This window comes from Mus caroli, unplaced genomic scaffold (genome assembly GCF_978045245.1).
Source record: "Mus caroli unplaced genomic scaffold, Mus_caroli_1 scaffold_9, whole genome shotgun sequence".
In the NCBI taxonomy this organism is placed as follows: domain Eukaryota; kingdom Metazoa; phylum Chordata; class Mammalia; order Rodentia; family Muridae; genus Mus; species Mus caroli.
This window is the reverse complement of record NW_028227264.1, coordinates 31,424,983-31,449,979: the sequence shown is the minus strand read 5'-3', so window position 1 is coordinate 31,449,979 and position 24,997 is coordinate 31,424,983. Positions and strand designations below refer to the sequence as shown.

Here is a 24,997-nt window from a genome sequence, read left to right as displayed (position 1 = left end):
TAAAATATATACCATAGACACATACACACACCAGATATATTCATACACACACCAGATATATTCATAAGCACACACATATCTATTTATATGACTAATTTTCACCTCTTGCATTTAAATTTTAACCAATATGTGTATGACTTATTCCCCTTTTCTGGTTCTTAAATTATTTCACAATAATTTACTTGACAAATGATGTAGTATGCCATATCACACTCCTTTATTTTTTTTTTTATCAGTACCATACTCAAGAAAACAAAACTAATGTTGTATAACTTGAAAGTCTAACAGTCTTTAAAGTTGGCAACTTCAGGGGCACCTCCTGTTCACAGAATGTAGAACACTGACCTGTAAATCTCCAATCCAAATATGACTCAATTAATATGAACATATGCTGTGCCCCTAGATTGGGCAGATCTTCTGCTACACTACCATCTTCCACATCTATGAGACCCCTTAGAACTTGTGGTTTCTCCAGGCCAGGTGCTTCTGTTCTGCTTTTCTTCTTCTTTCCCCTCCTTTGTGTCCTCTCCCTCTTCCATTTTCTCCTTCTTCTCTCTCTCTCTTCACCTTCTGCTACCCCTTGCCTTACATTTGCCCAATCATCAGCTCTCCTTTGTTTTACAAATTGAGGTGGGAAATAGTTTTACAGGAAATCACCTGAGTGCCAACTCATTCCTTGTTCACAACCACTCACAGGAGAACAGAATTAACATCAAATATAATTAGCTCCAGGTCTATCTATAATACTGACCTACACTGGAGTTCAGTAAAGAGTTGCTGCATTGGGGTAACTTAAACTCAGGACACTTTCTTACAGTTTGAGTAATGCGCACTGTGCTTTGAAAATTGAAAACTTTTTTTAAAAAATAGATTTCCAGGCATCACAGGTCCAAGGGTTCTTTTTGTTTATTATAACCCCAGTATAAAGATGCATTACAAGGAAAGAGCATATCTCTAGGAGTAACTGGAAATACAGTTTATTAGGAGTCAAGTGCCCTCTTCGCCCTGCTCCCATTCAACCCCCTGCCCTATGACAATGTTATTCTTGGTATTGTTGATTTTTGTCTGGATGTTGTTTCCATCCTCTTCAAAGGGAATTTAATAGGGATAGTTTAATATTTCTTAAAATTAAATATCTCTGAGTACAACAAAAGCAGAAAATACAAGACGTTTCCGTACTCCTACTCAATCAAAATTACCCACAAGAACCAGAAAAGGTTTCTCAACCTCAATTAAGTTGCAAAAGCAAGTGCTACTCTACCTCACACTCCTGGGTCATGCACACAAAGCGAGGAGGAGCATGGGGATGCTGTGAGGTCATAGCTGTTCCTCTAGACCAGTTAGAGCTGGACCTGGCTGGGACCTGGGGACCAGAGCAGGCTGAACTTGGGGCTTGGAATATTTGAATGTCTCCCAAAATTCGTTCCTACCCCTAAGAGGCAGAGAGAGGAGCGGAGAGCATGTGTGAGCGCCTACAACGCTAGGAGCTCTCTTCTGGGATAATCAAGAGTTGGGATGAGCCGGATCCTCTTTTAGCAGCAGCGGGCTCAGGAGTGGCTGCGGCAGCCCCAGGGGCGCGCGGGACCCAGTCGCTCTGGGGGCAGTGGAACAGACCCTGCGGGCCGCGCCGTGCTACCGCTTAGGAGTACAAAGGTAAAGGCGGCCACAGCCCTAGTGGGCTTGCACCGTCCCGGCGTTCCCATCCCCTCCCTTCTTCCTCTCTCGAAGGCAAAAAAAGGCTGGCTGGGCAGCGAGGTCCTAGCTCTGCGGGTCCCCACCCTTCCTGCTGACAGGCTGGCTGTCCTTGGATGAGGTCCTTGGATGAGGATTCACCAGGGCTGCTCCCTGGTGAATCCTCAGGCGGGTCTCAGCCACCATCTCTCTCCACTGCTCCATCCCTCTGAGAGGAGTAGATGCTGCTGTTGCCCCCACCCCCGCCACCACCTCCGCCAGGGCTGATGGATGCTGGGGAGTGCCGCATTGCTTAGTGACTCTGCCTCGCGGTTTGCTGGTAGGAACTGACTGCTCTTTCTTCTTTCTGGCTTTGGGGTGGGGGTGGGGGTTATAGGGAAAATAAGAGACATTTTTATTTCATGTTCCACAACTCCCTGCACCCACCCTGGTTTTGACACCTTTGCTCCCAAAAAGGTTTCCTCCTGTCCTTATCATTATCCTCCACTTCCTTGGCAAGTCCCCTGAAATAAAGGGAGAGACTAGGCAGAAGTTGGGGGCTGGGTGGGGAGGGTGAGCCCACGCCTCTGTCAAAGGTACCCAATACCCAGCTGGAGCCTTATGAAATTACTGTGTGTGGAAGAGGTTCACGATTTGCAGTCTCCCCTAATTGGATCGTAATAACCTAAAGTAAAAACCACACAACGACATCCTATAAAAATAGCACCTTTGAATAAGCAGAGAGAAATAAGCTTCTTTCCCTTCCTCTTTCTCTCTCTTTCTGCCAAAGACGCTCCCTCCCCGCCTTGGATCTCACAGCTGAAGAGCCACCTTATTATTAATCAGAATTCTCATCTTTATCTGTGGCAGGCACATCCTTTATCAGGGACCACAGCAGCAGATTTACAGTGCTGGGGCTGAGATGTCCATGGGGGTTGTTTTCTTTACATCTTGCAAGGCAAGAGAAGACAGAACCAAGACTAATGCTAGTTGGAATTAGTGTTTCCTCTCCTCTCCTCTCCTCTCCTCTCCTCTCCTCTCCTCTCCTCTCCTCTCCTCTCCTCTCCTCTCCTCTCCTCTCCTCTCCTCTCCTCTCCTCTCCTCTCCTCTCCTCTCCTCTCCTCTCCTCTCCTCTCCTCTCCTCTCCTCTTCTTCCTTTTCCTTTCTCCTTTCCTTTCCTTTCCTTTCCTTTCCTTTCCTTTCCTTTCCTTTCCTTTCCTTTCCTTTCCTTTTCCCTTCCTTCCTTCCTTCCTTCCTTCCTTCCTTCCTTCCTTCCTTCCTTCCTTTTCTCTCTTTCTTCCTTCCTTCCTTTCTTCCTTCCTTCCTTTCTTTCTTTCTTTCTTTCTTTCTTTCTTTCTTTCTTTCTTTCTTTCTTTCTTTCTTTCTTTCTTTCTTCCTCTTTTAATTCAGAGTGGTAAAGGACAAGAGACAGGCTTACAGGGCCTGTCCAAAGGCTCATTTCAAATGGGAAGCATTGTTTTTTAAGGGGCATTAGGGGGAGACGTTTAAATACTCTCCAGAAAAGCTATGGGGAAAAGCAGGAGCAACAGGGTACTTGGCTTAAAACAGAAGAGGAACCATTTCTTGTACAGGAAAGAAAGCAGACAGCAGTGAGGAGAACCGGAGGCCAGAGTGTGGTGTGGAGGTGACAAGTACCAGGTATATTGTTGGACACACAAAGAGAGAATCAGAGTAGACAGCTTGGATACAAGGGGACAATGACTCATTTGCAAGCTGGTCTCTCTCCTGAGACTTTGGAAAAAGCTCGCCTGGAACTCAATGAGAACCCAGACACTCTGCACCAGGACATCCAAGAAGTAAGGGACATGGTCATCACTAGGCCGGACATTGGCTTTCTGCGCACCGATGACGCTTTTATCTTACGCTTCTTGAGGGCCAGGAAATTTCATCACTTCGAAGCTTTTCGCCTCTTGGCCCAATACTTTGAGTACCGGCAGCAGAACCTGGATATGTTCAAAAGCTTCAAGGCCACTGACCCTGGCATCAAGCAGGCACTGAAGGATGGCTTTCCTGGGGGCCTGGCCAATCTGGACCATTATGGGAGGAAGATTTTAGTCCTTTTTGCTGCCAACTGGGATCAGAGCAGGTAAATCCTGAATCCCAAAGTTTACTTATGATCTTTTGACACTTCTGGATTTGTTTGTTTGCTTGTTTGTTTGTTTATTATGATTTACTCTTAGGAGTTTCGTAGTGTTGTAATTTCAATGCTTTTGTTTACTTGCTGGGAGCAGGGAAGGGGGCAAAGGGAAAATGCAACTCATAGTGAGCTTTGGGTAGGCTCCCTTGGGAAGGGCTTGCGTTTTTTTTTCTTTTAAAACTCTTCCTTCTCTAACACAGTTTCTCCTGCGGCCTTATGTGCTCCCAAGCCATATTATTAAGCTGAGAATGAAACCACTCAACTACTAAACAAAGCCTCTAAAAATATTGGCTTTTAAATCCTGATCTTTACTTACGTGGTGAAAGGAGGAGAGAAGAGAGATGTTTCCTTTCTTCTTCCTCAAGAAATCCTTAGTCTGTCGTAATTCATCAGCTTCATGGTCATAATCGCCATCACCACATTTCTCTCTCCCTAGTACTGATAGTTTATCTCCCTCAAACAGCCTCATGCTTAACCAAGAGCAGTTTTATTGCCTGGGAACTTTTCTACTCAGTGATGTGTACATGAAAGCACAATACAATATGTGTCACTTCAATGAGAAGGAAGAGTTGTACCCTCTGTCTCTGAGCACACTTAATGGCACTCAAAATAAAGGTTGACTAGTGTTCCTGTTAGATGCCTGTCACTAATCTGAAGGGGCATGCTTCCTGTCTGATATAATTCTTCATCTTTTTCAGAGAGGGAAACTTTAATATCCATCAGCTGGTAGACTCTATGGGCTCAGGTGCTGTTCAATAGGAGATAAACACTACTCTTACTTCCTTTACGTTAGAAAAAATGCAGACAGTGGTATCTCTGTGTCCTCCCTCACAACTATTTTCTCAGACTGTAAGACAGAAAAGTTATAAAGGCTCTTGGGTAAGATAGTTCCCATCTAATACAAAGTTAAGCATATTTTACAGTATTTACAGAGCTAGTTGTTAAAGCATTTGGTGTCTTTTTAGTTCTGTGAATGGTGTCTTTCGATGCATCTGGTTAGTTTAAAGTATTTCTAGAGTGATATAATTGACTTCTGCAGTCAAAGAGAGATTCAGTAGCTCTAACAGATTTTCCAGACATCTGAGAGTATTAGCATGTTAAAATGCAAATGGATATTTTTAATAGTTTCTCTCTTTTTTATTGGTCTTGCTTTCTTATAATTATAGGCTGAGAGTTTTAATTGATTATTTTTCCTAGTAAATATAAGACTACATGTTATATAAAGAATCACTGAGTTTAGGAACTCACAGACAGAATTGCTTCTGGGAGTCCCTTGGATCTTATGCTGCTTTTTTTTCTTTGTCAAGTAGGAAACTTCCAAAGACTATGTGCTTTCTTTGAGTTTTTTAACTGTGAAAAGTCCACTGTAGAGTTATGCAAGCCAAGCAGTTGTGTCTACTAAAATGTAAAAGTAAAACTCATATTCCTTATATCAGTTAGATTGAAAATCTATTAGTTGAGCTATTAGTTGAGCATATGTTATGCTATATGGAACCATGGTGATATGGACATTTTATATTTAAATATGACTAGAATCTGTTTGTAGTCTTTATAAAAGCAAAATTTACACACACACACACACACACACACACACACACACACTTACACACAAATATCCAAACTCTAGTATTTTTTCTGTAGGCCAAAAATCATTATTCATATTTTATAAGCCATATCAAAGTGAACATTATTTACAGTTCTTAGATATATAGGAAGGGTTATTTTGGCTATAGGAAATAGAATGTGTTTTAGTATTGGATGTATTATATTAAACACAGGCTATCAAGAGCTAAAACTTTCCCTGGAAATCTGTATTAGGAGGGAATTTATTGATTGGTATGTAGAAATATTTTCAATATGCTGATTCAAAATGATAACTAATAATATGTGACTATATAGCTAAAATTAAAAATGAGAAGCCATGTTTCATGGGCATGTACCGTCAAGAGTATATGTAGTAGCAGTAGGATGCCATTTCTGTGGTTGAAGAGGAGCAACTATCACCCAGAAGGAAAAGCGCATTGATAGGAAAAGGACACACAGGGTTTAGGGCTTGTCTAAATTTCAGGTGATTTTTCCTTTCTTTCCTATAATTACAGTACATTTTTAATCTACAAATACTAATGGGCAGTGACAAAGATAAACAGTGATGCACCTAGGCATTTTCTGAAAACCTTCATCTTCAGGATATGGGCTTAAATAGCACTCCAATCTTTGTCTTGAAATGTAAGGAAAGCAGTCTCACACAGTGTCAGGGCCTCCCTAGTTCATCTCAGAGTGGATCTTCTCTTTCTACACACAGTACCATGGCTTATCTTACCTGATTGCTATAGAAGTCTCTGGTACCTTCTCTATATGATACTTTGGTAATATTGCTCTGTTAGCTGTACACACCACACGCCATCTCCTCTGTTGTTCTGCTCTTTCATGCTCTGTGACTAAGGTGCTCATTATTTCCTTTCCTTACTCTTGACAAACACAAATGAGTTCAAAAAGTCTGCATGTCTGAACTTAATTTTGACCATATCCCTTGAGTTGAGTAGGTTTTTTTTATTTTATTCTTTTTTTAATATTACTTTTTATTACGTATTTTCCTCAATTAAATTTCCAATGCTATCCCAAAAGTCCCCCATACCCTCCCCCCCTACTTTCCTACCCACCCATTCCCATTTTTTGGCCCTGGCATTCCCCTGTACTGGGGCATATAAAGTTTGCATGTCCAATGGGCCTCTCTTTCTAGTGATGGCCAACTAGGACATCTTTTGATACATATGCAGCTAGAGTCAAGAGCTCCGGGGTACTGGTTAGTTCATAATGTTGTTGCACCTACAGGGTTGCAGATCTCTTTAGCTCCTTGGGTACTTTTTCTAGCTCCTCCATTGGGAGCCCTGTGATCCATCCAATAGCTGACTGTGAGCATCCACTTATGTGTTTGCTAGGCCCCTGCCTAGTCTCACAAGAGACAGCTATATCAGGGTCCTTTCAGCAAACGCTTGCTAGTGTATGCAATGGTGTCATCATATGGAGGCTAATTATGGGATGGATCCCTGGATATGGCAGTCTCTAGATGGTCCAGCTTTTGTCTCAGCTCCGAACTTTGTCTCTGTAACTCCTTCCATGGGTGATTGTTTCCAATTCTAAGAAGGGGCAAAGTGTCCACACTTTGGTCTTCATTCTTCTTCAGTTTCATGTGTTTTACAAATTGTCTCTTATATCTCGGGTATACTAAGTTTCTGGGCTAATATCCACTTATTAGTGAGTACATATCATTTGAGTTCTTTTGTGATTGTGTTACCTCACTCAGGATGATGCCCTCCAGGTCAAACCATTTGCCTAGGAATTTCATAAATTCACTCTTTTTAATAGCTGAGTAGTACTCCATTGTGTAAATGTACCACATTTTTTGTATCCATTCCTCTGTTGAGGGGCATCTGGGTTCTTTCCAGCTTCTGGCTATTATAAATAAGGCTGCTATGAACATAGAGGAGCATGTGTCCTTCTTACTGGTTGAGACATCTTCTGGATATATGTCCAGGAGAGGTATTGCAGGATCCTCCGTTAGTACTATGTCCAATATTCTGAGGAACCGACAGACTGATTTCCAGAGTGGTTGTACAAGCTTGCAATCCCACCAACAATGGAGGAGTGTTCCTCTTTCTCCACATCCTTGCCAGCATCTGCTGTCACCTGAATTTTTGATCTTAACTATTCTAACTGGTGTGAGATGGAATCTCAGGGTTGTTTTGATTTGCATTTCTCTGATGATTAAGGATGTTGAACATTTTTTCAGGTGTTTCTCAGCCATTCGGTAGTATTCCCCAGGTGAGAATTCTTTGTTTAGCTCTGAGCCCCATTTTTTAATGGGGTTATTTGATTTTCTGGAGTCCACCTTCTTGAGTTCTTTATATATATTGGATATTAGTCCCCTATCTGATTTAAGATAGGTAAAGATCCTTTGCCAATCTGTTGGTGGCCTTTCTGTCTTATTGACGGTGTCTTCTGCCTTGCAGAAGCTTTGCAGTTTCATGAGGTCCCATTTGTCAATCCTCGATCTTACATCACAAGCCATTGCTGTTCTATTCAGAAATATTTCCCCTGTGCCCATATCTTCAAGGCTTTTCCCCACTTTCTCCTCTATAAGTTTCAGTGTCTCTGGTTTTATGTGAAGTTCCTTAATCCACTTAGATTTGACCTTAGTACAGGGAGATAGGAATGTATCAATTCACATTCTTCTTCATGATAACAACCAGTTGTGCTAGCATCATTTGTTGAAAATGCTGTCTTTCTTCCACTGGATGGTTTGAGCTCCATTGTCGAAGATCAAGTGACCATAGGTGTGTGGGTTCATTTCTGGGACTTCAATTCTATTCCATTGGTGTACTTGTCTGTCACTATACCAGTACCATGCATTTTTTATCACAATTGCTCTGTAGTAAAGCTTTAGGTCAGGCATGGTGATTCCACCAGAGGTACTTTTATCTTTGAGAAGATTTTTTGCTATCCTAGGTTTTTTGTTATTCCAGATGAATTTGGAGATTGCTCTTTCTAATTCGTTGAAGAATTGAGTTGGAATTTTGATGGGGATTGCATTGAACCTGTAGATTGGTTTTGGCAAGATAGCCATTTTTACAATGTTGATCCTGCCAATCCATAAGCATGGGAGATCTTTCTATCTTCTGAGATCTTCTTTAATTTCTTTCTTGAGGGACTTGAAGTTTTTATCATACAGATCTTTCACTTCCTTAATTAGAGTCACACCAAGATATTTTATACTATTTGTGACTATTGAGAAGGGTGTTGTTTCCCTAATTTCTTTCTCAGCCTCTTTATTCTTTGTGTAGAGAAAGGCCTTTGACTTGTTTGAGTTAATTTTATATCCAGCTCTTTCACCGAAGCTGTTTATCAGGTTTAGGAGTTCTCTGGTGGAATTTTTAGGGTCACTTATATATACTATCATATCATCTGCAAAATGTGATATTTTGACTTCATCTTTTCCAATTTGTATCCCATTGATCTCCTTTTGTTGTCGAATTGCTCTGGCTAGGACTTCAAGTACTATGTTGAATAGGTAGGGAGAAAGTGGGCAGCCTTGTCTAGTCCCTGATTTTAGTGGGATTGCTTCAAGCTTCTCCCCATTTACTTTGATGTTGGCTACTGGTTTGCTGTAGATTGCTTTTATCATGTTTAGGTATGGGCCTTGAATTCCTGATCTTTCCAAGACTTTTATCATGAATAGGTGTTGGATCTGTCAAATGCTTTCTCTGCATGTAACGAGATGATCATGTGTTTTTTCTTTGAGTTTGTTTATATAATGGATTACATTGATGGACTTCTGTATATTAAACCATCCCAGCATCCCTGGAATAAAACCTACTTGGTCAGGATGGATGATTGCTTTTATGTGTTCTTGGATTCGGTTAGCGAGAATTTTATTGAGTATTTTTGCATCTATATTCATAAGGGAAATTGGTCTGAAGTTCTCTATCTTTGTTGGATCTTTCTGTTTTTTAGGTATCAGAGTAAATGTGGCTTCATAGAATAATTTGGGTAGAGTTCCCTCTACTTCTATTTTATGGAATAGTTTTTGAGGAACTGGAATTAGATCTTCTTTGAAGGTCTGGTAGAACTCTGCACTAATCCTATCTGGTCCTGGGCTTTTTGGCTGGGAGACTATTAATGACTGCTTCTATTTCTTTAGGGGATATGGGACTGTTTAGATCATTAACTTGATTCTGATTTAACTTTGGTACCTAGTATCTGTCTAGAAATTTGTCCATTTTATCCAGGTTTTCCAGTTTTGTTGAGTATAGCCTTTTGTAGAAGGATCTGATGGTGCTTTGGATTTCTTCAGGATCTGTTGTTATGTCTCCCTTTTCATTTCTGATTTTGTTGACTAGGATGTTGACCCTGTCCCCTCTAGTGAGTCTAGCTAAGGGTTTATCTATCTTGTTGATTTTCTTGAAGAACCAACTCCTCCTTTGGTTAATTCTTTGAATAGTTCTTGTTTCCACATGGTTGATTTCACCTCTGAGTTTCATTATTTCCTGTCGTCTACTCCTCTTGGGTGAATTTGCTTCCTTTTCTTCTAGAGATTTTAGATGTGTTGTCAAGCTGCTAGTGTGTGCTCTCTCCAGTTTTTTTTTTTTTTTTTGGGGGGGGGGCACTCAGAGCTATGAGTTTCCCTCTAAAAATGCTTTCATTGTGTCCCATAGGTTTGGGTATGTTGTGGCCTATTTTTCATTAAACTCTAAAATGTCTGTAATTGCTTTCTTTATTCCTTCCTTGACCAAGGTATCATTGAGAAGAGTGTTGTTCAGTTTCCACGTGAATGTTGGCTTTCCATTATTTACGTTGTTATTGAAGATCAGCCTTAGTCCATTGTGGTCTGATAGGATGCATGGGACAATTTCAATATTTTTGTAACTGTTGAGGCCTGTTTTGTGACCCATTATATGGTCAATTTTGGAGAAGGTCCCATGAGGTGCTGAGAAGAAGGTATATCCTTTTGTTTTTGGATAAAATGTTCTGTATATATCTGTTAAGTCCATTTGTTTCATAACTTCTGTTAGTTTCACTGTGTCCCTGTTTAGCTTCTGTTTCTACGATCTGTCCATTGATGAAAGTGGTGTGTTGATTTCTCCCACTATTATTGTGTGAGGTGCAATGTGTGATTTGAGCTTTACTAAAGTGTCTTTAATGAATGTGGCTTCCCTTGCATTTGGAGCATAGATATTCAGAATTGAGAGTTTCTCTTGGAGGATTTTATCTTTGATGTGTATGAAGTGTCCCTCCTTGTCTTTTTTGAAAACTTTGCATTGAAAGTCGATTTTATTCGATATTAGAATGTCTACTCCAGCTTCTTTCTTCAGACCATTTGCTTGGAAAATTGTTTTCCAGGATTTCACTCTGAGGTAGTGTCTGTCTTTTTCCCTGAGATGTGTTTCCCGTAAGAATCAGAATGTTGGGTCCTGTTTGTGTAGCCAGTCTGTTAGTCTATGTCTTTTTATTGGGGAATTGAGTCCATTGATATTAGGAGATATTAAGGAAAAGTAATTCTTTCTTCCTTTTATTTTTGTTGTTAGAGTTGGCATTCTGTTCTTGTGGCTGTCTTCTTTTTGGTTTGTTGAGGGATTACTTTCTTGCTTTTTCTAGGGTGTGATTTCCGTCCTTGTATTGTTTTTTTTTCTGTTATTATCCTTTGAAGGGCTGGATTCGTGGAAAGATTATGTGTGAAGTTGGTCTCATTTTGGAATACTTTGGTTTTTCCCTCTATGGTAATTGAGAGTTTGGCCGGATATAGTAGCCTGGGCTGGCATTTCTCTTAGTGTCTGTATAACATCTGTCCAGGCTCTTTTGGCTTTCATAGTCTCTGGTGAAAAGTCTGCTGTAATTCTGATAGGCCTGCCTTTATATGTTGCTTGACCTTTCTCCCTTACTGCTTTTAATATTCTCTCTTTATTTAGTGCATTAGTTGTTCTGATTATTATGTGTCGGGAGGAATTTCTTTTCTGGTCCAGTCTATTTGGAGTTCTGTAGGCTTCTTGTATGTTCATGGGCATCTCTTTCTTTAGGTTTGGGAAGTTTTCTTCTATAATTTTGTTGAAGATATTTGCTGGCCCTTTAATTTGAAAATAATCATTCTCATCAACTCTTACTATCCGTAGGTTTGGTCTTCTCATTGTGTCCTGTATTTCCTGGATGTTTTGAGTTAGGATCCTTTTGCGTTTTGTATTTTCTTTGATTGTTGTTTGGATGTTCTCTATGGAATCTTCTGCACCTGAAATTCTCTCTTCCATCTCTTGTATTCTGTTGCTGATGCTCGTATCTATGGTTCCAGATTTCTTTCCTAGGGTTTCTATCTCCAGCATTGTCTCATTTTGGGTTTTCTTTATTGTTCTACTTCCCATTTTAGGTCTAGTATGTTTTTGCTCATTTCCATCACCTGTTTGGATGTGTTTTCTTGTTTTTCTTTAAGGACTTCTACCTGTTTGGTTGTGTTTTCCTGTTTTTCTTTAAGGACTTGTAACTTTATAGCAGTGTTCTCCTGTATTTCTTTAAGTGAGTTATCAAAGTCCTTCTTGATGTCCTCTACCATCATCATGAGATATGCTTTTAAATCCAGGTCTAGCTTTTTGGTTGTGTTGGGGTGACCAGGACTAGGTGAGGTAAGAGTGCTCTGTTCTGATGATGGTGAGTGGTCTCGATTTCTGTTAGTAGGATTCTTATGTTTGCCTTTTGCCATCTGGTAATCTCTGTAGTTAGTTGTTATAGTTGTCTCTGGTTAGATCTTGTTCCTCAGGTGATTATGTTAGCCTCTATCAGCAGACCTGGGAGACTAGCTCTATCCTTAGTTTCAGTGGTCAGAGTACTCTCTGCAGGCAAGCTCTCCTCTTGCAGGGAAGGTGCCCAGATATCTGGTGTTCGAACCTGCCTCCTGGCAGAAGTTGTGTTCCACTCACCAGAGGTCTTAAGATCCCGTGGAGGGTCTTGTGAGGAACTTGGGAGTGTCCAGAAACTCAGCACACAAGGAACCCGGGTGCTGGAGTGAACTGGAAGGGACTTGTGCCCCTAATCAGGCCAGGTTATCTGCTTCCCTAGTTAATGCAGTCTCAGGTCCTGTGCGATTGGATTGGCGCAGATGCTGTGTTCCACTCACCAGATGTCTTAGGATCCTGTGGGGGATCCTCTGTTTGTCCTTGTGGGTGTCCGGAGACTCCCTGGTCCAGGAACACTGGTGCTGCAGTGGACCGGAAGGTGGTCGGATGTCTGGAGCCCGAAAAGGGCCCTGCCTCAGAAGCTCTGTGGCTTCAGCCTGTCACAGAAACTGTCCGCTTCTGTGTGCACACTCTCACCTGTGCAGACTACTTTTCGTTGGAGTCCCGGAACCAAGGTGACTCATGCCGTTCCTGAGGCAAAAACCTTCCTGGCCGGGTGGACACCTGTCCTCTGGCCGGGGAGGTGGTTGGATGTCTGGAGCCTGAAAAGGGCGCTGCCTCAGAAGCTCTGTGGCTCCTGCCTGTCCCAGAAGCTGTCTGCTTCTGTGTGCGCACTCTCACCTGTGCAGACTACTTTTCAGCGGAGTCCCGGGACCTCCTTTTTTTTTTTTTTTTTTTTTTTTTTTTTTTTTTTTTTTTTTTTTTTTTAGTAATGTTTTATGGGGGAAAAGGGAGAATGTAGATAATTCTACAGGGAAATTTCAGAAATTGAGAAAAATCAACAACCTATATAATTGAAGGAAAAAAGAATTATATTCAATTTCCTAAGTAAAGAGGTAAAAGGAATGCATGTGATTTACTTTTTTTAAAGGCGTACTCTACAGAAAGTTAATTTGGTAACAGAAGCACCTAAACTAGAGTAGAGAGATCCAGAATGAACCAGAGTTCATATAAAAGTTACATAGATTTATTAAAATTTTAAGTGGGATTTATCTGTGAAGAGTTGTTCTCCTGTGTTGAATAAGGAAGAAAAATTTTGGTGTTCTCCAGAACATTGGTCCCATATGTGAATATAAGAGGCAAACATAAAGTAGTGACTTTTAAACTACACTATAGCACAGATTTGTCTGGACTAATACAGAACTGACCACTTCCAAAAACTTTATGAGACATGGAATAGCAAAGCACAATATTTGCACTTTATAATAAATCTAATGTAACTGAAAATTCTAAAATGTCAAAATGACTTTGACTTTGGTTTGTGGGTTCTGTTAAAATGGACCAGAACAGGCTCAAATGACTGGTGAATTTCATTGATCAGGCTATACTTTGGAAGATTCACATAAATTTGTCTCCAATTGTTCAGGTCATCTAACATAATTTCTGAAAATAGAAGTAAACACAAGGAAATTATAAGAACCATTAGACTGTCACGTTCCTCCCAGTACCCCAGATATCACACATTTCATTTGCTTCCTCAGTAATAGTGCCCTGCTTAAGACACAGTAGAGAAGTTCAATTTGTTCACCTGATTTTGTCAAGAGTCAGAGAATAATGATCTGTGGAAGAGATAGCTTCTTGTAGAAGGAAAACTTGGGATGAAAGAGGAAGTAGTCTGTACCTCAGATCATAAGAACTAATGCCTGAGAAGGTAAAATCCATAGATAAGACCTGTGGAGATGACTCAGCATGTAAAACCACTAGCCACAAAGCATAGTAAACTTGACTTTGAATTCCAGGTTCAAAGTAAAGGCTAGACCCATAGCCTGTGCCTCTGTAATCTCAGGGCTCTTATTTGTAAGATTATGATATAGGTGAATCCTTGGAAGCTTGTACACAGCTACAAAAACCCCATTTCAAACAAGATAGAAGATTAGGATTGACACAAAAGGTTGTCAACTCTGACTTCTACTTGTGTCTGTACAGCATATACCTCACATACTTTCACACACAGACATACATACACACACAGACACATATATACATACATGATGCATGTGTGTGTGTGTTAGAGAGAGAGAGAGAGAGAGAGAGAGAGAGAGAGAGAGAGAGAGAGAGAGAACATTTCCTTACAAACTGACAAGTAATTATTACTGGAAATATTCATAAATGAAATTTTGTAATATGAAATACAAGATGTCATATTCTGAGTTGGCTTGTATATTGTCAGCTTACTACTAATACATTTACTGTTATTGTATAGCATTTTCTTAGAAAAGAAGACATACAAGTGGACAGCTATTTGTGGATTCTTTTCAAAGCCACATCATGCTCCTATTCCTTCCAACAATGTGGTCAACATTCAAAACAAATGCAAAGTACTTAAACACTCACCTACACTTAAAACAATAACCACAGAGCATACTCATTTGATTTAGTGCCAGATATAATGATTTAATCTTCTTTAAAGTGTACTAAAAGATTAAGTAAAGGAAAAATGACTAAATATAGATTAATATACTCAAGGACAATCAGCCAGAGAAGTAGGGAGACACAGTGATAGTAATCCCTTAAATTAGTTTTAATTGTTTGGTCTGATTTTCAAAGACTCCCTTTCTCATCTTTCTGGACTTTGCTAATTAAGGAGTTGTTGTCATGTACAGTGCAGACTGAGCACCTTCACAACCCTGAAGGCTATGTGTTTTTTGAAGGTGAGGATGTCATTAGGTCAAATCTAACAATGGCAGATGGGCATTGCATCCCATTTCTGTTCCAGAAGAGATCCTATAACTGTAACGAAGCTTTCTGAATAACATTATGGAAACAGCAACTGATGCTAAATTTTACTTCTGCTACAGACAATGGCAATCTGAAAGCAACATAAAAAGCTGTCGTGGGACATGGTAAAAGGATAAGGTTAAAGATTCGTGAAAAAAAAGTTAGTATAGTCTTTTAAAACTGGGCCAATTATGTAGCAACTAGTGAACTAATCCTAAAACAGTAGCAAAACACAAGAGAAGGAGCCCTTGCTAGCATGCTGACATGGCCTGGTCCAGGATGTTCCCATGTTTCAAATATGCAGCTTTAAGCAAGGTTGAAGAGCAGCAAAGTAAATAACTTACTATTGAATGACTAAAATGCACTATTTAAAGGGGCGTCGACACAGGAGTCAATACTTAGGACATAGGCAGGTTATGCTTAGTGAACAAATTCATTATTTCCATTTGAGAGAAAAAGGTTGAACACCTTTAACTTCACCTAGAGTAGGTACATAATTTCACTGTTACAATAAGCAGGCTTAACATCATGAGGAAAATCTATTTCTGTTTCTTATGACCTTGTGATTGTAACCAACGAGCTGAGTTATTCATATTTCATTCAATTTGCTTTAAAAATAATTCTGTCAGCTACTCGATTTTTATCTAAATTCTGTTTTAGGGACAAATATAATTATATAGATTTGCTTTGTAAAGTTAAAGGGCATGTGGCTTTTTCTTGGAAAAATGTGAAAATCCAGGGGACTAACCTCCAGCTGGGGTCCGAATGTTTAATGAAGGTACTATATGCTATTGTCGGAATTTGGGGGCAAAGGGGCAGCTGTGAGTGCCTCATTTTGTGTAGGGAAAAAACATCACCTATTTACTTAACAAATTTTAGTCACTGTTCTATTCCATTCATTTGTCCATCCATCCATCCATCCATCCATCCATCCATCCATCCATCCATCCATCCATCCATTCAAAACCACTCTGAATCTTGCATACACTATGTTAAGGACATAAACCTGGTTTCCTCTGACTAGTAAGCAAAGCAGTCACTATTCATGTGTAGGTAGTGGCCAATATAAATCAACCTTAGTAGTTAAAAAAATCCACATGCGGTTAAAGAAAAAATCTTGCTTAAACTCCAGACTAGTGTGTTTGTGGGAAGGAAACAAAAGCTAAGGTAAAAAAATTTTCTGAAAGCAAAGACTGTAGTAAGTGCCATTTGCTTAGAGTAGCCCGTCACAAAAATACTGGCTTCCTGATGTGTTTGTGTTTATCCAGCATGAATCTGTTTTAGTTTCTGTTGCAGCAGGTGCATGCTTTTTGCCTTTTTACCCCCATAAAGTAAAACTTTATGTGTGACTGCCTCATTCCCAGTGATTCTCTTCTTGCATTAACTCCATGCCCCAGCAGCAAGGGTGGGGCAGCTAATCTATGTTCAGTGACAGAAGCCAGACAGATGAAAACTTGAGAATCTTTATTTCTTCCATGGCTTGTAGACTGAACCTTTTCTATCCTGCCTCTTTTGAATGTGCTCATGGTTTTCCTTACATAATCACTTACTCTGGCTAGGCTGGATCATGCCTGGCAACAAAGGAAGGTGCCATGTTGGTATGGATTTCTGGATCTCTTATATCCTGACACAAAAATACAGATAAACTCCATTAAATTTTTCTAGGTATGCAACACCAAGGGAAATGGAAAGAAGCTTGTTCTAAGTGGTGGCAGAAAGACCCTAGATTTTTATCTAGGCTCTGTTCTTTCTTCCCATGAAGATTCTGGGAAAACCTGAAATTGTTTTAGATCCATATTGTCCTTTGCAAAATAATATAATAAAACCTGGCTGACTCTCCATTATTATGCCAAGATTGAAATTACATATTTTAAATTGCTTTAAAATCTTAGCTATTACCTACATAGATTATTGTTATTATTATTATTAATTATCAACATGTGGTGCTATATAAATCCTAGATAGGTTTTTCAGCTTTAGCACTGTAGCATAAAGCCAATTCTGTGTCTGTTTCAACCTCAAGCACCATTCCAACAGAAAATGTTTTGAACATTAGAAAAATATGGTTTAGTGACAACTGAGGTATTGGGCTAACTTTAATGAAATTTTTAATAACAGTTGTTCATTTATCAACAAAGAGAATTGCTGGCTGTTGTGCTATTCAATATGAAACTGGGATGTTACCTAGTATTGCCCTTGCGCTACTGAAAGGCTGGAAAGTGGTAGACAGAACACATTTGCAATTTCAGCTTATCTTTGCTCTGAAGGAAGGAATGCTATAAGACTCTAGGTGGGAAACATGGACCAAGATGTAACCTAGAGATAGGAGAGGCTCGCCTTGCATGATTTTGTAAAATACTTTTGGAATTCACTTCCTGAAATTAACTTCTTTTATTAAAAAATTCAAAGTCTCCATTTTCTTCTCTACTAAGCAATGTTATGCAACTCTTGTTTAGTATCTAGATGTCTTTATTTTCTCCCTTGGAGGGAGAGGGAAGCCTGACTGAATGATATCACCCAAATATTTACACCAAATAGTGGCAACTTGTTTTCTTCAAGGTGTAGAAATAAATAGTGTTCTTTGTGTCCTTGGGAAATTTTTTGATTTTACGTATATTAGAGACCCAAGTATTCAGGGCATGTTGATGTTGTCCTGAGGACAGAAAGTAGCATCACATTGAAAAATACAGCTTTAGAGCTAATGGTAGATGTCTGAGGTGTCACAAGACAAACAAGGATAGCCTGGGAGGTATAGATTCATCGTGGGAAAGGTGTCAAAGTAGACACCTAGAGACAATCTCACATGGCAGAGCATACTGGAGGTCAGAAGGGTAGAACTTAGGGAAAACGAAAAGCAGTGTCATCCTCAACAGACTGAAGAGAAAGAAGAGCATAGAAATAAACTACTGCTTGGAGCACTGCCATGTGACAATGTCAATGTCTGGGTGAGCTTTTTGTGTGTGTAGGTCTATAAGGTAAGATGTATGATGTTTAAGTCACCAGTGAGATTTTGGAAGAGCCATGGGTGATTAGTGTTCTAGGCAGGTGTCAAGATGATCAACCACACAAAAAAATTGGGGGAAGATGTCCAGAAGAGAAAGAGAAGAGATAAAGAGAATGAGGCTGACTGCCATTTTATTAGGCAATAGAGATAGAACTCTAGTAGAAATGAATCAGATACCAAAGATACATGAATATAGAGAAAGAAATAGTAGGGTTTTGGTGAGTATACATAGTGTCAAAAGGAAATGGAATAACTGAGTTATTATTTATTAAGTGCTTAATGCTCAATTCTAGAGGGATTTTGGGTGGCATTGGAATGAGTCCCATCATTATGAAATATTTCAGTTAGGAAGGGATATTGAAGGGCTGATGTGTTACAGTGTAGCTGGGAAGGTGAGGATGTGTCTAAGAAAGGCACTGGCTGAGTCCAATAATAAGGCATTACTCAGTATATTGGCTTAGGATACAAACACATGACTTTGGAATTCTGTGATATATTGCATGAGAATGAGATATCACATTCTATTTCTCCATATGGGAGATGGGAGGAAAGAGTGGAAGAAGAAGAAAAAAAAATTCTGGGAAAGTAGGAGAAATAGTTCCATATAATATTGCAGAGCAAGGCAGTCTCATGTAAACATTCCTCTTGTTTTCATTATAGGCCAAGCCCTTCTAAAAGCCTTGTAATTTATTTTTATCCCTATAATTTTTTTGTGAGATCAGGACTATATTATTGAAAGGTTCACACATCAAGTGTAGATTAAGGTAATGTGGAAAAGAAAGCTAAAATCTGCAGGAATCATAAAATTTAGCACCTGAGTGTGGGGTCTGTGGTTGACACAAGCCTACACACTTTACATTATGTCCTATGAAGTCAATGGTATTATCTCTAATTTTCAAAAAAGAGATAAAACCTTAGTGATATTCAACAACTTCTTCAATATACAAAGGGAAGTTGGGCCTAGAGAAATAAAAGTTCCCAATTTTATTTTGTATTTTTGCAGTTATAAGTGTGGTGGCACACACCTTTGATCCTAGCACTTGGGAGGCAGAGGCAGAGGAAAGAGGATTTCTGAGTTCGAGGCCATCCTGGTCTACAGAGTGAGTTCCAGGACAGCCAGGGCTACACAAAGAAACGCTGTCTTGAAAAACAAAAACAAACAAACAAACAAAAAAGATATTAAGTTAATAAAAGTAACCCAACTTATGAATTCAGGGATGTATTATACTCCATAAGGAGTACTGATTTTTATAACCATGGGGGGGGTCAGATTAGACTATACAGTGAGCAAGAAGCAGCTGTAGCTGTCAATGGCTCTTTTTTTTTTCCATGTTATAGAAATTTTAATTTCCATTGAGAGCAATGGTTTACATGGTATGGTGCCTTTTTTTAGACTCATGATTTCCTCTTACTATGTGCTCATTTTCTTTCAACAGATTCAAGCCTTGGTTCAACCTATTTTAGGAAGCACAGTTGGGAGTCAGGATCTGCAATAATGGGCTAGTTTTTATTCATGATTCTTTCCTGGTACATAAGAGAAGGACAGAAATGGCTGAACTCATACAATTTAGGTCTAAAATCCAAACATGAACAAATGCAATATTTCATTCTAGTGAACTTTAATTATAAAAAAAAGGAATCTGAAAGGAATTAAAAAATTGTTAAGATTTCTGAAGAGGTAGATTTGTTATAGTAGTAGATGTTATGTCTTTGTGGTTGGTATTTTACAGACATTGGCTGGAGCCTGTTTTATAATTTTGTGTTAAGCCAGTGCCTGCTGAGTTGCTAATGGTGAGAATATGACATGTTTGGCAACAGCGGACCAGCGGAAGAGTGCTGTTGGTCTGCCCTCTGAATGCATTTAGCTTAGAACTTTTCAATGTTTCTTTTCTCAGACTTAAAAATAAAATGATTTATTTATATAAGACCATTAATTCCCTTTTAGGAGCAAGATATTAGATAATCTTTTAAAAAGTTAAATTTCCTCTTAGAAACCCTGCAAGCAAGAGGTTCCTTTTTATTTATACTGTGATTTTCTTTATTTTACTCCCTTTTAAATAATGATGTATACAAATCTCTTGGCTTTGATACAGTTTGGAAGGAGGAAGCATGTCTCTTGAAGCAAATTGTCTCTTGTTTTGTCCTTACTGTCACTTTATACAAACTCATTACTCCTCTGAAAAATATTTCAGATTCAAATTACATTTTATAATATTTTCATGTCAATAACATTTGAGATTCTTTCTTGTTTTTTTTTTTTTTTTTTGGTTTTTCAAGACAGGGTTTCTCTGTGTAGCCCTGGCTGTCCTGGAACTCACTTTGTAGACTAGGCTGGCCTCAAACTCAGAAATCTGCCTGCCTCTGCCTCCCAAGTGCTGGGATTAAAGGTGTGCGCCACCACACCCCGGCAACATTTGAGATTCTTATAGGTAATACACGAATAAATCATCCCCCTGAGAGAATACCAAAATTAGGTTTGTATGAATTTAAATTTTTGTTTTTAGCATGGTTTTATTGTGAATTTCAGAAATTAAATTGATTTTTGATAAGGTGCCCAATTTTAACCTAAAATATATTATTTCTGATCTAACATTCCTGTTTCTGCATACTTATAAGCTTCAGTCCACAACACTGTCAGAGCGTCATGTTTACAATGAAGCCATGAGTGGCACCAAAATTAGACATATACACCCCACAGAGTCTAGGCACATAAGCTATAGAACACTTCAACTCTCCAAAAAGTTTTCTAATCTTAGGAACTGGTAAGATTGGAAATGGGATAAGAGCACTTTACACTAAGCCTAACATTTGAATTTGACAGCTAGGACCCTGTTGATGGAAGAGGAGAACTGGCTTCCAAAGGTTCTTTTCTGACCTGTAGCATGTGGACACCAGTATCCACCCTGCTCTCACACAAATAAATAAGTGTAATACAAATTTTGAGTAGTGTAATTATCTTACATACTTGAGAAATATTTTTAGACTTCTTACAACAAGGCATGTACTACCCTGGATATATTCCATATACTTGAGTATAATCTTATGATGATTACTTTTAATAAAAGCAGATATCATAAGATCATTCTTTTTTTTTTTAAATTAGGTATTTTCTTCATTTACATTTAAAATGCTATCCCAAAAGTCCCCCATATTGTCCCACTCCCTACACACCCACTCCCAATTCTTGACCCTGGCATTCCCATGTACTGAGGCATATAAAGTTTGCAAGACCAAGGGGCCTCTCTTCCCAATGATGACAGACTAGGCCATCTTCTGCTACATATGCAGCTAGAGACATGAGCTCCAGGGGTACTGGTAAGTTCATATTGTTGTTCCACGTATAGGGTTGCAGACCCTTTAGCTCCATGGGTACTTTCTCTAGCTCCTCCTTTGGGGGCCCTGTGTTCCATCCAATAGCTGACTGTGAGCATCCACTTCTGTGTTTGTCATGCACTGGCATAGCCTCACAAGAGACAGCTATATCAGGGTCCTTTCAGCAAAATCTTGCTGGTGTATCAATGGTGTCAGCGTTTGGAGGCTGATTATGGGATGGATCCCCGGGTGTGGCAGTCTCTAGATGGTCCATCCTTTTGTCTCAGCTCCAAACTTTGTCTCTGTAACGCCTTCCATGGGTGTTTTGTTCCCAATTCTAAGAAGGGGCAAAGTATGCACATTTTAGTCTTCCTTTGTCTTGAGTTTCATGTGTTTTTCAAATTGTATCTTGTATCTTGTGTATTCGAAGTATCTGGGCTAATATCCACTTATCAGTGAGTACATATCATGTGAGTTCTTTTGTGATTGGGTTACCTCACTCAGGATGATATCCTCCAGGTCCATCCGTTTGCCTAGGAATTTCATAAATTCATTCTTTTTAATAGCTGAGTAGTACTCCATTGTGTAAATGTACCACATTTTCTGTATCCATTCCTCTGTTGAGTGACATCTGGGTTCTTTCCAGCTTCTGGCTATTATAAATAAGGCTGCTTTGAACATCATGGAGCATGTGTCCTTCTCACCGGTTGGAATATCTTGTAGATATATGCCCAGGAGACATATTGCAGGATCCACCTGTAGTACTATGTCCAATTTTCTGAGGAACTGCCAGACTGATTTCCAGAGTGGTTGTACAAGCTTGCAATCCCACCAACAATGGAGGAGTGTTCCTCTTTCTCCACATCCTTGCCAGCATCTGCTGTCACCTGAATTTTTGATCTTAGTCATTCTGACTGGTGTGAGGTGGAATCTCAGGGTTGTTTTGATTTGCATTTCCCTGATGATTAAGGATGCTGAACATTTTTTTTTTCTGGTGCTTCTCAGCCATTCGGTAGTATTCCTCAGGTGAGAATTCTTTGTTTAGCTCTGAGCCCCATTTTTAATGGGGTTATTTGATTTTCTGGAGTCCAGCTTCTTGAGTTCTTTATATATATTGGATATTAGTCCTCTATCTGATTGAGGATTGGTAAAGATCCTTTCCCAATCTGTTGGTGGCCTTTTTGTCTTATTGACAGTGTCTTTTTCCTTACAGAAGCTTTACAATTTTATGAGGTCCTATTTGTTGATTCTCGATTTTATAGCACAAGCCATTGCTCTTTAATCAGGATTTTTTTCCCCTGTGCCGATTTCTTCCAGGCTTTCCCCCACTTTCTCCTCTATATGTTTCACTGTCTCTAGTTTTATGTGGAATTCCTTGATCCATTTAGATTTGACCTTAGTACAAGTAGATAGGAATGGATCAATTCCCATTCTTCTACATGATAACTGCCAGTTATGCCTGCACCATTTGTTGAAAAGGCTGTCGTTTTTCCCACTGGATGCTTTTAGCTCCCTTGTCAAAGATCTAGTGATCATAGGTGTGTGGGTTCATATCTGGGTCTTCAATTCTATTCCATTGGTCTACTTGTCTGTTGCTATACCATTACCATGCATTTTTTTAAAATCACAATTGTTCTGTAGTACAGCTTGAGATCAGGCATGGTGATTCCAGCAGAAGTTCTTTTATCATTGAGAATAGTTTTTTTCTAACCTAGGCTTTTTGTTATTCCAGATGAATTTGCAAATTGCCCTTTCTAATTCATTGAAGAATGGAGTTGGAATTTTGATGGGAATTGCATTGAATCTGTAGATTGTTTTTGACAAGGTAGCCATTTTTACTATATTGATCCTGCCAATCCATGAGCATAGGAGATCTTTCCATCTTCTGCAATCTTCTTTGATTTCTTTCTTCAGAGATTGAAGTTCTTATCACACAGATCTTTCACTTCCTTAGTTAGAGTCACACCAAGGTATTTTATATTATTTGTGACTATTGTGAAGGGTGTTGTTTCCCTAATTTCTTTCTCAGACTGTTTATTCTTTGTGTAGAGAAAGGCCATTGACTTGTTTGAGTTAATTTTATATCCAGCTACTTCACTGAAGCTGTTTATCAGGTTTAGGAATTCTCTGGTGGAATTTTTGGGTCACTTATATATACTATCATATCATCTGCAAAAAGTAATATTTTGACTTCTTCCATTCCAATTTGTATCCCCTTGATCTCCTTTTGTTGTCAAATTGCCCTGGCTAGGACTTCAAGTACTATGTTGAATAGTTAGGGAGAAAGTGGACAGCCTTGTCTACTCCCTGATTTTAGTGGGATTGCTTCAAGCTTCTCCCCATTTACTTTGATGTTGGCTACTGGTTTGCTGTAGATTGCTTTTATCATGGTTAGGTATGGGCCTTGAATTCCCGATCTTTCAAAACTTTTAACATGAATGGGTGTTGGATTTTGTCAAGTGCTTTCCCTGAATCTAAGGAGATGATCATGTGGTTTTTGTCTTTGAGTTTGTTTATATAGTGGATTACATTGATGGATTTCCATATATTAAACCATCCCTGCATCCTTGGAATGAAACCTACTTGGTTAAGATGGATGATTGTTTTGATGTGTTCTTGGATTTGGTTAGTGAGAATTTTATTGAGTATTATTGCATCAATATTCATAAGGGAAATTGGTCTGAAGTTTTCTATCTTTGTTGGGTCTTTCTGTGGTTCAGGTATCTGAGTAATTGTGGCTTCAAAGAATGAATTGGGTAGAGTATCTTCTCTTTCTATTTTTAGGAATAATTAATGCGTTCATTATGTCCCATAAGTTTGGGTATGTTGTGGCTTCATTTTCATTAAACTCTACACCGTCTTTAATCTTTCTTTCCTTGACCAAGGTATCATCGAGGAGAGTGTTGTTCAGTGTCCACGTGAATGTTGGCTTTCTATTATTTTATGTTGTCATTGAAGATCAGCCTTAGTCCATGGTGATCCGATAGGATGCATGGGACAATTTCAATATTTTTTATATCTGTTGAGGCCTGTTTTGTGACCAATTATATGGTCAATTTGGAGAAGGTCCCTTGAGGTGCTGAGAAGGAGGTATATCCTTTTGTTTTAGGACAAAATATTCTGTAGATATCTGTTAAATCCATTTGTTTCATAACTTCTGTTAGTTTCACTGTGTCCCTGTTAGTTTCTGTTTCCACAATCTGTCCATTGACGAAAGTGGGTTGTTGAAGTCTCCCACTATTATTGTGTGAGGTGCAGTGTGTGCTTTGAGCTTTACTAAAGTTTCTTTAATGAATGTGGCTGCCCTTGCATTTGGAGCATAGATATTCAGAATTGAGATTTCCTCTTGGAAGATTTTACCTTTGATGAGTATAAAGTGCCCCTCCTTGTCTTTTTTGATAACTTTGGGTTGGAAGTCAATTTTATTCAATATTAGAATGATTACTTCAGCTTGTTTCTTCAGATTGTTTGCTTGGTAAATTGTTTTCCAGCCTTTCACTCTGAGGTAGTGTCTGTCTTTTTCCCTGAGATGGGTTTCCTGTAAGCAGCAAAATGTTGGGTCCTCTTTGTGAAGCCAGTCCGTTAGTCTATGTCTTTTTATTGGGGAATTGAGTCCATTGATATTAAGAAATATTAAAGAAAAGTAATTGTTGCTTCCTATTATTTTTGTTGTTAGAATTGGCATTCTGTTCTTGTGGC

General features: G+C 39.1%; 1 protein-coding gene across 4 annotated transcripts in view; it reads left to right on the top strand.

Annotated features, from left to right (window-relative positions):
* Positions 1–1,279: 1,279 nt before the first annotated feature.
* Clvs2 (clavesin 2) overlaps positions 1,280–24,997 on the top strand; it is a 117,349-nt gene continuing 93,631 nt past the window's right edge. The window contains exons 1-2 of one of the 4 annotated variants that reach the window (XM_029482291.2): positions 1,282–1,653; positions 3,264–3,778. In XM_029482291.2, the coding sequence (XP_029338151.1) occupies positions 3,390–3,778 (389 nt within the window). In that variant the 5' untranslated portion in view covers positions 1,282–1,653; positions 3,264–3,389. The other 3 variants (XM_021175049.3, XM_029482292.2, XM_085842743.1) reach the window with 3 other exon arrangements.